General features: G+C 44.5%; 1 protein-coding gene across 1 annotated transcript in view; it reads left to right on the forward strand.

Moving 5' to 3' along the window:
• The window catches only part of LOC148474587 (polycystin-1-like protein 2), a 92,702-nt gene that overhangs the window by 14,060 nt on the left and 64,045 nt on the right, over positions 1-14,597 (forward strand). The window contains 13 exon segments of the mRNA XM_088458398.1: positions 549-696; positions 3,461-3,687; positions 5,592-5,996; positions 6,251-6,349; positions 7,870-7,910; positions 9,078-9,195; positions 9,303-9,510; positions 10,820-10,934; positions 11,774-11,918; positions 12,568-12,771; positions 13,169-13,251; positions 13,253-13,315; positions 14,379-14,567. Of these exon segments, the coding sequence (XP_088314524.1) occupies positions 549-696; positions 3,461-3,687; positions 5,592-5,996; positions 6,251-6,349; positions 7,870-7,910; positions 9,078-9,195; positions 9,303-9,510; positions 10,820-10,934; positions 11,774-11,918; positions 12,568-12,771; positions 13,169-13,251; positions 13,253-13,315; positions 14,379-14,567 (2,045 nt within the window).

The raw sequence follows: 14,597 nt of genomic DNA on the forward strand, positions 1-14,597 counted from the left end.
GAAGGAGAAAGAAAGTAGAAGTGGAGGGATGGTCGGGGAAGGTAAACAACACAACAAGGTAAAAAAGGGCGCTGAGGGTGAAAATAAGGAGACAGTATTAGAGGAGCAAATACACGCACCAGAAACACATTAATAGAGGGGAAAAGATGCAGAAAGGACTCAGAGACAGGGCAGTAAGGACAGGGTAAGAATGGGAGAAGTAAAGAGACCGTAAACAGAATGTGTGCGAAGGAAACAACGGAACTAGGACCAAACAATGTGCACGTGTACAATGGGACTTATTTCTAGGTGTACTTTGATTATTAACCATATTAAACAGGTTTATGCCACTATGCCACTGTAAACTTACAGCCTGGTACAAAACTGGAGATAAAGTGGGTTTCTAGCTATTGTCGTTTTTGTGTTTCTTTTTCCCCTTTAGTAAAGGAGGATTTACATACACCACTTTGTACAGTCTGCAGCCAGCAGCACATTATTACTTTGTTATAGTTATCCCATAAAACTCAGATGAATGACTGTACTCTAATCTGCTGTCGCCTTCCCCCCAGGTTTGCAGCTGGATTTAGCAGATAATTGTCTCGTGTTTGATAATGTAACACTCACTGTCAGATGGCTGCTGACCCCTTACACTGGCAATCTATCCTGCATTATAAGCACCGGAGATGGACACACCATTGATCCCTATCAGCCGGAGAAGTAAGTTACTGTTAGCCCTGAAGGACAGCACCTACGGTATAGCTGAGTCTGTGTAAAGGCCCCCATACATCAGAGATTGATTGCAGCAATTGTGCAATTTGCAATTGATTGTGTATAAAAATCTTTCCCTTTTTCAATCGATTGCAGATTGCAGAATTGCCATAATCGATTGAAAAAGGGAAAGATTTTTATACACAATCAATTGCAAACTACACGATTACTGCAATCAATCTCGGATGTATGGGGGCCTTAAGTGATGTGAAGCAGGTGTCACTATTACGTGCCTATTATCATGAACTGTTATCCAATACCTATGCTCTTTTGCAATCACTTCCTCTTGCTTTGTATAAGTGCAGAATACTATTTAGCTATGATACTGATGACTGAGACTGTTCTGTAGTTATGTTTCTGTAATACCGCAGACCTAACATTAGCCCTAGTTACAGTAATAGAGTCAGCGCTGCTGTGTTCACTATACTGACCCATGAAGATATACATATAAAAGTGTAGTCTTCACAGATACACTTTTAATTTTTTTAATTTGGCGTGTGACAGTCATACACACAGTGGCATCACTATGGGGGTGCAGGCGGCACCCGGGTGTCACCCACGGAATGACAGGAGCCGGGTGCTGCAATGTGACATTCTCCTGCAGCACTCGGCTCCTGTCACAGAGGAGGAGGTGACAGGCACTAGTCTCTGGGATCAGCCCAGCATCCCCAGAGTAATGTGACCAGGATTTCCTGTGAGGACACGCCCCTTTTTTGTATACCTCGTCCCCTTTTTGGGTGCACGCAGGCGTCTTCCGACACAGATTTCCTGGCCGCGGTTAAGCAGTTCCGTTGCCCATTCTGCGTCTTTGTATCACCATCGACTACTGCTGTCAGGAGGCGTCTTTTGTGCTCAGCAGCAATGAGGAGAATAGCGTACATCTCTGTATCAGGCCCTATGTTCCTTCAGAAGTTATCTTATGATTTGTCTCTGTCCTGGAGAGAATTTCTCCAAAGGATAACATTCCCCTTGTTGTCTGGGTGGCAGCCTGTGCTCTGTAACTTGTAGTTCGCGCGGGTAAGATTTTGGAAAAAATGGAGAGAAATGGCGCCCTATAGGTCATACATCTGAACCCGCTGATGAAAAGACCCTACGTTTTATTGAAACGTTGGTATGTTTCATGTATAATATAAGCTCATTTAATTGAACCGTAGAGTGCCGCCTGTCTCTTCACGTGGGGGCCTGTGTGCTCCATACTAGTGGGATTACAACATAGCGGAGGAAGGCACCCCGGTAATGGACTTTTTTGTCCAGATTGGCAAACTTCACAACTCTGTGTGTATGTAAACTATGTAGATGTTGATATATATATATATATATATATATATATATATATATATGAGTCCGGCACTCCCGTCCTTAAAACCATTAAATTGCGTCCGGTACCCTCCGTTTAAACTCCCAAGCAAATGGGAGAGAAACATGTAGACAGTCACTGTGGGCGGCACTCAGGACGGCTACTAAATGAAACACATAGACCGCAGGTCAAGCAGATCGACGTTTCAATGCGACGGGTATCCTGAAGAAAATGCTGTCGCATTGAAACGTCGATCTGCTTAACCTGCGGTCTATGTGTTTCATTTAGTAGCCGTCCAGAGTGCCGCCCACAGTGACCTGTGTATATATATATATATATATATATATATTGTGACACAGTCAGGTTAGGGGGTCCCTCTCCTGGGTAGAGGACTCCTTCCTTACACACACAGCAGCTGGGAAACAGTACGCCAGACTGGATTCGAGTACAAGCTGGTCGGCGCCAGTCTTTATTGTGCAATGTCAGAAATAACATAAAGAAAACAAAACATAACTCCTAGCCATGTCGGGGCACTAACTGCACAAGTGGTTCCCTCACTACCAGAACCTGGCAAGGCCTAATACCCTCACCAGCAACAAAGGCAAAGCACAACACTCACAAGATAGGTTTTTCCAGTGTCTCTGAGCAAACTCCCTGCCTGCTCTCCCAGGTGAGACACTCAGCCCTAAACATACTAGGCTTATATTGGCCACTCTCAGGTGGAAACCCTAACAAGCCTGTTACCAGGCTGCGAGAACCAAAACCTGGAGTGGCCGTGGGTGGAGCCCTCCCTCTCCTCTCACCCACAACCCCCAGGTCCCAAACCGGCTTTTCAAAAAGCCGAGACTCAAGCCTGCTACACTGCAGACTTTCTCCTGAGGGTTTAGAACACATAAGACAGGAATCTGGGACAAATGTACTTGCCACAGACTACTTTACCAGTGATCCTATCACAATATATATATATATATATATATATATATATATATTAACTGAAGTACCCGGCGTTCAAGTTAATAAGTTTTATGTGATGTAATCCAAATCCTCAGTGAAGTTTTCTTTCAAATCCATCCAGTGGAAGGGTTTGGGAAGTTTTGGGCCAAATCCATCCAGTGGGAGGCTCAGAACAGGCTCTCCAAGTAAAAGTTCTGCCCAGTGTACACCAACAGGAGGTTTGACCGGGACCCTAACCCCCCTAAAACCTGTCCAGGAACCAACTGGACCACCTCGCAATGGTTTCATCCCAATCGGTGCAGGGGGTGTCTGAATGCATAACCTGACAGACAAACAAACAGACCAATTCATTTTATATATAAGATATACAGTGTATATATATATATATATATATATATATATATATATTATGACCTATAAATAAAAGGACAGCACAAGTCCTAAATTGTATTTGTCTTTCAGTGTGTCTAGCAGTATAATTCACAGCTACGAATCTCCTGGAGAATATGCTGTATTTGTGGAATGTTCGAGCAGTGAATGGCACGTGACAGCGCAGCGGAACATCATTGTGGAAGAGAAGAGCGGCACCCTAAGTGTTACCGGATGTTTCAGCCAACTTCCACTCCAAGATGGGGATTGTAGAGCCGTGTACGGAGAGACCCTCTGGATTCAGGTAGAGCTGAGTGCAGGTGAGAGAAAAGACCCTTTGTTGTTATACATATAAATATTCCCAGAATGCCGTTTGCACATAAGCATTTCTCTCCATGTTCTCTGTCACACTCACATCACACATAGTATAGGTAAGGGTGAAGCATTCATTCCATACTTGCTATCATTCCGGGTTGTAAATGAAGCCCCGCCCCCTGCTGGGCAATTCTGCAATTGTGCCTCTGAGCAGTGGGGGGTGGGGTGACAGCACATTCCCAATTCTCTGGCGAAATGGGCAGGATCCGGTCTACTCTCTCGGGAGTCTGGGAGAACTCCCCCCAAAAAAGTAGGCAAGCCTGATTCATTATATTATTAAAATAGTACCGCACATATATTATGTGTGTGTATGTGTGTATGTTACTGATCGTCAGCTTAGCTCAATGCTCTGCTCTTTGGAGTCAAATAATGTATAACAGTCATTATTAATTATTGTCAGTCAACAGGAAAGCCAACATCCAAACATTGCATGCAAAACCGTACCAAACCTCGCTTAAAAGTTAGGCCCTGATTCAGAGCCGGACGCTGTGACCAGAGCGCTCGCTCTGAATCAGGGCCGTCCTACCTAAAAATGGAGCGGCCTCCTGGCCACTCGCATAGCTGTGGGTGACCACCAACAGCTTATGCGAGCGTCCATGATGATGGTCGCGATGGTCTTGACCATCGCGACCATCGGGCTTGCGACGAGACCCTGCGGTAGGGTCTCGCTGCCGCAAGCCCAGGAGTGATTTTGGCTCTATCAGAGCCAAAATCACTCCCACTGACATCACTACTGATGTCAGTGGGGCCGGACCCAGACGGTAGGCGCCGGCGTTCCCATGGGAACGCCTCGGTCTGGAAGCCACACCCCTGGCACGCCCACCAAAGGGGGCGTGCTGTCAGTCACCATCGACATTGGTGCGAGACCCCGAGCAACGGCTACCCCGTCGCTCGCCGGGTCTCGCGCATGCGCGCGACGGAGCTCCCTCTGTCGTGCGCATGCGCATTAGGGCACCATCGACCCGCTTGCGAGCGTCCTGCGCTCGCGAGCGGGTCTGAATTAGGCCCTTAGCTCCTTGTTCTAAATGATACCTGAATCTAGCTATCAGCAGCAGTGGTGCAGTATAACATTAATACGCCTAAAGCAGCCTTTGGAAGCCACTCGCCTGGCCTGATTTAGATCAAAATGTCATTGTTCACGCAGTTGGTCGATTATTTGCACTGCGCGTGCCCGAAAAGTCCGGAAAACTCCTCTGTTGCTTGTGTTACAGAGTGTACGCAGAACGGTTCTGTTGTGATCGGGAGACAGACAGTACCATGATTCATATATGGTATTTAAATATTAATTTCCAAAGGATTATGGGATCTATGTACTAAGCCTTGGAGAGGGATAAAGTGGATTGAGATACAGTGTCAAACAATCAGCTCCTATCTGTTATTTTTGAAAGACAGCCTGTAAAGTGACTGGAGCTGATTGGTTGGTACTTTATCTCCTTCCACTTTATCTTTCTCCAAAGCTTAGTACATAGACCCCTATGTGATCTGGCTAGAGTTACTAAGCTTTTGCATGCTGCCCATGATCTGCGCCTATGACCCACACATTTAAAGCAGCTATATTATTAAATGCAAAACTAAAAGCATCCAAAAGCCACCGCTTAGCCAGGTGTCTCCTAATCACATTTTAAGTTCATTTTAGTCTACATATAAGCAAGACGACACTCTTTAAATACCCCCTATACAGTGAGACCAATATAGGGTTATAATATGGAGGCCCTCACTATACTGAGCAGCACCTTAATCAGAATGGACTAGTTTCACCTATATTTTGCAAGTTAACTACTGTAATAAATATAAACTATTATAAAGATATATGTGGGTAAATTAATGCCCCCCCTCTTTTATATTCTAGGTAACAACATGAGTTTATTGCTCTTAGCAGATAACATGACTTTAACTGAGTCCAGGGTAAAGAGTGGTGACACTTCCCACAACCTGACCCTGGACCCCGCATCACAACGCCTTATTGGCCCAGGAGTCCAGAAGCTGCAGATCATGGCCTCTAACAACATCACCAGAGTCAGACTCAATGCCAGCGTCACCGTTCAGCTCATTGAGGCTGTGTCTGGCTTAGAAGCCCAGTTGTCCACCAGCATCATGGATGCCGGGAAAGACCTGCACATAAATATGTCCTTATCCCATGGAGCACCGGTTGAGGTGAAGATTGAAATCAAGGGACCTAATGAAACCTTCACACACTCCAGACAGTGCTCAACCCAGCAGCTACAAATACACAATATTACGATTGACACAGAAGGTACGGTAGTTTATTATTAAAAATCATTTAAAATGTATCATTTTATATCTATGGTAGTCTTGCCGATCCTTTCTTCTTTCCCGTTGTATGTCCTGTCTTGGTGTCAATCAGTGTTTGGTTTGTCTCCATCATGTCACATACTTGTGGATTGTGTTGGCACGTTACAGATTACTGATAATGAATAAATGGCACCACTTTGTGATATCCGGCAGACCCATTTCATGATTAACTGTATGTCGCTTTGGTGGACGCAGGCACTTATATGGTGAAGGTTACAGCTGGGAATGCAGTGTCAAACATGAGCCTGGACATTGGAAACATTACAGTAATGAGGAATTCTTCTCAACAGGAAGGTAGGAATGCGCTGATCACTCCCGCATCCCATCCTGGGGCAGGACTACCTACCTACAGTGCATGTGCTAGCGCTTTTCTCTGAATTATTTTGTATTTTATTTTTTATATGGGCAGTGTGTAACTAATTAAAGAGATCCCCCTGGCACTCAGGGGCAATATACTCCTAAAAAGAGCAAAGAGTGGAGTAGTGGGCCAGTGGAGAAATTGCCCATAGCATTCAATTAGCTTCCACCTATCATTTAATAAGATGTTCTTGATAAATCAAAGCTGATTGGTTGCTATGGGCAACTGCTATACTAGTCCACTTCTCCAGTCTTTTAACTGCTTGATACATCACACCATATGTTACATGAAGTAGGCGTGTGCACCGCAGACAGCATCTAATAGGCTATCACATTGACCAATTAGAAACTGGCAACACTGCATTGAATGCTTTAGAAGAAGACGAAGAAACCGGAACGATTATAGAAAAGGTTGAAGCCGAGGAAATTATACGTTTGTATTACTGTGTGTTTTGATCAGTGCTGTGCATATTACTGGCATACTGTAGTATTGGGCTTGTATTATAGGCATTACTACTAATGGACATTTTCGTGCACATTACTACCGTTGGTCATATTGCTATTAGTTTTTTGCTTATTACTGACATATTACTACCTACAGTATATGCTAATTAAATGCACACTACAGTATTTCTAATGGGCACTAATATCAATGATCATCAGTGGCAAACGCAGGATTTCTAGAGGGGGGTTTCCAAATGCTTGATTTTAGAGTGAGTGCGGCCAGTCCATGAAGAGGGCATAATTAGTACTTATCCAGCTTTAATATGTGTCATACATAGTGTATTGTGTGTCATAATTCCAGCATATACAGGACCAGCGGTCACACTAAGACATTAGATGCAGCAGTAGGGCCATCCTGCCTGAGCTGAATGTATTAATTTTAGATCTGAGCACCATTCCAGAGCATGGGAGCAAATGCGGGAGTCTGGGGGAGCAGCAGAATAACTTAGCACTGCCCTGGACATACTGTATATGTACATATTGGGCTCTATAGCAGCACATCCCTAACAGTGCATGTTTTCCAAATCTAGTTGGTGCACAAGTTATTTATTACTGGCTGATACATGTTCAAAAGATCCACAGGTGGTGCTAATTATTTCATTTGTGGTACTGAGAAAAACATGCAGCACTAGTAACATTGTATTATATTACTATTTATATTGTGGTCATGGTGTGGGCTGGGGAGGGGGGTTTCCAGGCAGATGGAAACCCCCCCTGCGTTTGCCTATGATCATGTTACTGGCATGTTGCTGCTGGTGGGCATACAATTGGACGTTATTACTATTTTCCCTGAGATTATATATACACTTTTATAAGTTTTTAATTTACACACTTGGCCTGCCACCATTCCACACTTGGCCTGCCACCATTCCTGATCCACAACGGATGCACAATACACTTTATGCATTGTGTCTATTTGGTTATTACATAAGGCTAATTTTCTTGGCACACAGAGACACAAGACAAGCACAGAATGCCAGGTACAGAGGAAAAGGTGAGTGTTTTTATTTATATTTTTATAAAAGTACAAACCCATGACAACTAACCTAGGAAAGCAATCAAGCAAGCTAGGACATATATAGGAGGATGTAGTCATTAGGTTGACATTAACAATTTTTGTAAATTTTTCAATATTCATATTATTGACACGATAATGTCAACAGTTGTGATGTCGATATTGTTATGGGTTAGGGTTAGGCATTCGGAAGAGACAGGATTAGGCTATGTGGGGGTCGGGAGTAGGGATATGCATTATGGGGTGGGTTAGAGTTAGGGGGAGCATTTAGGGTAAGAATAGGCATAGACTACTCACCGGAACGGCTCCTGTGCACCGGAAGTCACACTCACATGACCCGGAAGGCGCTGCTGGAGCCGCTGCAGCCGTCGGGAGCAGGTAAGTCACCGCTGGACCATTAAGGACAATATGTCGACATTCTTACATGTCAACACTTCATCAGTGTCTACATAATGAATGTCAACATGGTCAATGATGTTATGACTGTCAACATATCATAACACACCCACTATATAACATCTGCCCATAGTGCAAAATAGTGATCAGCAGCTGACTACGAGGAAAGCACCATCAGTGCTCACTATGCTGTTTCCCAACACATAATAGATCATGAATAGGGTTTGCTCAAGTTATGGCTTGTAAGGCCAATTAGAAAAAGTGCAGTGAGCAATTAACGTGCATTCCTCATAATGATCAATTGCTCACTAGTCTGAGGTCTTCTCAAACTGCATTCATCATCTGGTGCTCCTACAAGCCAATAATGGCCACAAGACATGTATACATACTAGTATGACTATGGTGGTCATTGGAAGATCTGATTATTGTAATTTAGGGTGGGATTTATCGAACCTTCTAGACAGATAGTACAGAAGCTTTTATTTTATGGAACATCCCAGCATGCCCTGTCCCAGTTATAGCATGCCCTAACAGCAAAACTGTGACGTTGCATGCAGGGGTGTGTGCTTCCACAGCAGTTGGAGTGCCACATATTGCCTACCCCTGTTCTATACAACTGTAGCTAGTATCAGATATTAGTTGCTGTAGTAACACCTCCACTTGTGCTCTTATAAATCTCTCCCTAAATCATGCTCATGCCATTGCACTGCTCTGTGATAATATAATTATCTTTTCAACTATGTCTCACAGGATATCGTAAAGAAGCAATGGTCAATACAGCTAAAATCCCGCAGCCATGTCAGTCCCTTCTCCAACATTACCCTGCAATGGCCCAGCAGCCCTGGCACTAGTATCAGCTGGTCATGTGGTAAGTGCTGACTGGGCAGCTGCAGTGTATGTCACTGGCGCAATGAATGACTTTGGCTGCACACGTGATAGAGATCATGGAGAAGCCTGTGCTGTTTCTTTCTGTAGGATATTGCTGGTTTGGCTGGTTTGAGTGTGTGGAGCAGAATCTGATTAACACCACCTCCGATAAGATTGTGATCCCAGCTATCTGCCTGCCGCCCCCCAGCGCTGCATTCACTGTCCGGGCTGCAGTGGTGCACAGTGAGCAGGGCTCGGCACAAGATGAGAAGTGCTTCTATGTGACGGCCAAGAACCAGCTCCGAGCCAAAATCAGGTGTGACTCAAGTACATACACTACCGTCCCGAGGAAAAAACACAACTATTAATTCACTGCAATATTGCCATATGAAGGTAGATTTTGAAATAGAGCACATCTTCCTGTCTCTTTATGACAATAAGGGGCTTATTTATCATTCAATATTTTTGGCATATCCCCCGAAAACACTAATTTTCGGGGGATACCTGTAATTATTAAGTATCACCCCAATGTATGGAGGAAGGACAGCAGCAGGTATGGAGACATCCCTCCACTTATGACAGCAGCCACAGCCCCCACGTGTTTCTGTTGGGGCTGCAAAGCTGTCAGATTTTCCATCTAGTTTGGCACCTGCAGCTAATGCCAGAGCCGTAACTAGACTTTTTGGTACCCTGTGCCAGAAAGAACATTGGCGCCCCCCTCATTCTTCAAAGGGACATAATGCACCCAAAGAAGGGGAATGGCCTCATGGGGAAGGGCCAGGGAAGAGATAGGGGAGGCCAGGAGATGCTGGGGATGAAATAAGAGGAAGCTACAAGTGAGAATGATAATAAACAGAAATTTGACAGGCCCAAGCAGCGCCCCCTGCCCTGTGGTGCCCTGTGCCATGGCACCGGCCGCACTACCCTAGCTACGGCCCTGGCTAATGTTATCTGAAGATAGCGTTGTGCTGCTGTAGCCTATGGAATCGTCCCCAGCAATGGCTGCCGGTGCCACACATGAGTAGTCAGTGGACTACGCAGTCACATGTGGGGTCCCGATAGAGGAGCGAAGTGACCGCTGATGCCATCACTTCACTTCTGGTAACCCGGGTCGTCCCGGCACTTGGAGATGATGTCATCTCCACTCCAAGTGCCAGTAGAAGAGTTCCACTGCTCACGGGCACAGTGTGAATGGAGCTGACCCAGGAATAACTTGGGTTGGTGCCACAGTGTGACACAGTGTGAAAGAGGTATATAAGAGAGAGCTGAATTTATTGATGATCAACTGTGCAATAAACCTCTATAGCTGACACACACACAGGAGATCTGTTCAGACGCCAGCAGATCCCTAGTTATAGTTATTGAAATGGGAATTCTGTGAGCCTAAACGTTTGTCTCAGAGTTTAATTTACACATTTTCCATTTCGGATATTTAAAATTAACCAAATTTAAAAGAAAAACAACAACAAAAAAAAAACTGTTTTGTTGGAATTGTGAATTAATTTTTACATTTTTTTTATAGTCCCAATGGACTGTTATTTTTTTACGTCTGCTGTTTTTGTTATTTGTATTATTTACTAGCATTTATGCTTTATTGAAAGATCTCATTAATCTTCTTGCTTCAGTTGTGAGACCAACTGCAAGGATGTTAACCTGTCCAATGCCATGGTGTTCCGTGCTGCGTGTGAGGATTGCGAAGACGTAACATATAGCTGGTATCTTGATGCTAGCTCAACAAAAGTAAGTTCCTCCCATCCTACAAGTGTTTAAAACAAGGATAGAAAGCCTATGTCTGCCCAACAGGTGGTATCCAGGGGTGCCAAGAGGAGGGAGCGTAACACAGAGCCCTGGCCTCTCTGGGGGTCCGGTGGGGTCCTGAGCGTGCCAGGGAGGTGCAGCCACACTCTCTTCAGTGGTGGCACAGCATATGGAAAGGATTCCGGTAATCACAATTGGGGCATGGCTACACCCACACACCTAGTATCGGGACACAAAAGATAGGATTTGCAGGAATAGACGATTTCTTCCTGTGGGGGGAGCTGTAGGATAAGTACATGACTAACATGATTAATAAATGAGTTAAGAACTAATTTTTGCTTTGTGGAAGGAGATTACTTATATAAAATCCAAGGGTTGGAGAAGTCGCATTCAGGGACAATCCCTGCTGAGAGGGGGCTTTCATTTTATGGTGCTCAAGAGGTGCCAGTAATATGGAATCACCCTATACTTTATGTGGCCCATACCTTGCTCAGCCCAATTGTGTTGCTGTGAGAGGAGGGGGCCCTCGACGGGGGATGCACATGAGCCCCCTCCTCTATAAAGACGCCCCTGCCCCCCCAGGGGTGCCTAAACCTAACCCCCCTATCCCAGAGGACAGTAATACTTAGCCGGCATCCGGATGTTCGGGATTCCGGCAGTCGCTATCCTGATCTCATTCATACTTATATATAAAAATGACAAGACTTTAATAGATTTATATCATATAGTTTTGTACAGTTTTTAGTTGATGATATTCAGACCACGAAGATTAAATTCCAAATATGTTTCATAACTTTTTTAATCTTTTCCTTTCATTTCAGCCTGCGAGCCTTCCTGCCGTGTGCCACCAGCGTGATTTCAGACGGAGTCCTGTGATTTTGATACAAAGTAACACGTCCACCTTGGTGCTGAACAGCATTTTCTTACAGAACCAATCAGACGGCGTTTTCAGAATAAAGCTGATAGGTGAGTGATAACTATTGCTGTATCAGGTACTTGTAGTGTAAGAAGTCTGAGGAAGGGGGAGGGATAAGGACAACAAGGGAACCTTGATGAACAGTATGAACGGGTGACTTTAAATCATTCATTTATACATGCCTTCCTGCATCTTCTACAAAACACATTGTTCTATTTTTATTATATGATCAGGTATGACACTGCTCTTGGATATGACACACATGTGTCCAGTGACCTTCAGCTATCCAGGAGCATTGTGGAAATATAATCTCTTGGATGATATAATTATATCCCTGAAAACCACAGAAGGAAACTAGAAAGAAAAGCAATATATTGGTATAGTAAAATTTCAGGGATGGCAGTTAGTGGGCAATAAATTAAAGCCATTACATATAGGGGTGGGCAACAAGTGTCCCTCCATCTGCTGATGAACTACATATACCAGAATGCTTTGCAAGATTTTAGCATGGCCATATAGCAAAACTGCAGCAGGGCATGCTGGGATATGTAGCTCTACAACAGCTGGGGGGGCCATGCTTATTGCCCACCCCGACAAGGTGGGGCACGCTTTTAAATTCACAGTTATACACTTTCCTCAATGTTTTATGCTGCAATCTTCCCACACAAGGCAATAACAATCTTTGGTTGTTTCTTTTAGCCAAGAACATACATGAGTATGGGGAGGAAACGATTGTTGTTAGAACTCTGCCCCCTCCAGAGGTGCCGAACTGTACTGTAGATCCTAATGAGGGTTCTGCATTGACCAGTTTCCGGATCTCCTGCCTTCCGCCTTGTTCTCTTACTGACTCCTGTATAAAGGATGATCATATCGCTCTCACTTACTGCTTCCACCCCAAGCCAAGTAAGTGTCACTTGATGAGAGAGTGTAAATCTCTTGAACCTGGACAGAGATTCCAAATCAATAAAATAGACCACAGGTTCTCAAACTCGATCCTCAGGACCCCAAACAGTGCATGTTTTCCAGGTCTCTTCACAGAATCGCAAGTGAAATAATTAGCTCCACCTGTAGGTCTTTTAAAATGTGTCGGTGAGTAACGAATACACCTGTGCACCTGCTGGCTGACCTGGAAAACGTTGACCTGTGTGGGGTTCTGAGGACCGAGTTTGAGAACCACTGAGTTAGATCAATGGAAGCAGATGTTGATACTTTTTACTGCATTTATTTTTTACACCCACGTGAGTATGTCACTTCCATTAGAGTCGCCTCTCTCAAATTGCTTGTCTCTTATATGCTCTAGAGTCTCAGCTGTACTGTGGCCCAAATCGAGAACTTCCCTCAGTTTATTTACAACTTGGAGAAGAAGAGAATGGCTTCATGTTGAAACATTACGGTTACTGTCACTAATAACTATGGAGATTCTGTCAACACCACAGTGAAAGTTAAGGTGACCTATTCATAAATACATAACTTTAAATCACATTTGCAAAGGATTTATATATTTTTTCCTATTTTATATTTATAAGGTGGGGTACACATTAGACGATATATTGGACGATTTGTCGTTTTGAGGCAAATTGGAAAGACATATTGTCCCAATTGCTCAGTGTGTACACTCAATCGTGTGTTCACGTATGCCGTCAGCGACGTCGCCCCATCTTATTTTGCTACACGTCAGATGGGCCGACGTTGCTGACGACCGTATGTGGGTAAATGTAGGATAGAAGGGTATATCGTGAGGTCATACAGCGAATCGTGCACTGTGTATGGTGCCTGATATAGCCTTCCATTGGGGTCGGGTGTCGGTGAAGTATTTTGTTTAAAAAACACTTTTATAGTCTACAAAAACAATGGGGTCTATTTACTAAGCAGTGTTAGTGTTATGCGCAATTCTTGATATTACCACTATAACCTGTATGAGCCTTTTTATATCAGGGGCGTATCTTCCTATTAGCCAGGATGGCACTCGCCAGGGGCACCGGATGGTGGGGGGGTGCTAGCATTGCCCGGCATTGCCACCTGCAGCCAGTTCTGTCTGTCAAAAGTCTGTGCTATTGCTGCTAATCTCAGTCAGAAGCATCAGCACTGGGCGTCGAGGGAGGGGGAGGGCGATTGCCGCCCGTACAGCCACCATGTCTGTTTACTAACTGCCAACAGGGTGGGGAGGGGGGCTCCAGTCCCCTACTTTGCCAGGGGCGCTTAGACCCCTAGATATACCCCTGTTTTATATGTCTGCTGCTGATGTTGTTTTCGATAAAAACAGATTGCGTAAAAAATAATGATAAAAACAGTTCTCACTCTCTGTCTGTGTGATACATGCACTAAAAATTGGACTGAATAAGGATAATATAATTTCTATGTATTTAGGCTGTGGGGCTGTTAACATGGAGAGCTGCAATGGGGTGGGGGCATGGGGCCTCACAGAAAAGGCTGGTAAAAATGTTTAGTCCATTCCTGATTAACTTCCATTGATCATGTAAGAGACTCAGATATCAGATCCAATGTTCTAGGTCAGACCTGATGAGACGAGCATCGGCGACCTGGCTTCCTTCCTGTCTGAGAGGTCTGCTGACATTGTAAAGGAGGGGAGTGACAGCAACTCACTAATCCAGCTGTACAAATCAGTGTCTTCTGTCCTAAACCAGGAAGCCCCTGTGGACAACGGCAATCTGTCACTGCAAAGAGACAACAAGAAAGAGGTGGGGCTTATTTGCAGGCGCAATAATGCT

This window comes from Taudactylus pleione, unplaced genomic scaffold (genome assembly GCF_031769625.1).
Source record: "Taudactylus pleione unplaced genomic scaffold, aTauple2 ptg000828l, whole genome shotgun sequence".
NCBI classification, from domain to species: domain Eukaryota; kingdom Metazoa; phylum Chordata; class Amphibia; order Anura; family Myobatrachidae; genus Taudactylus; species Taudactylus pleione.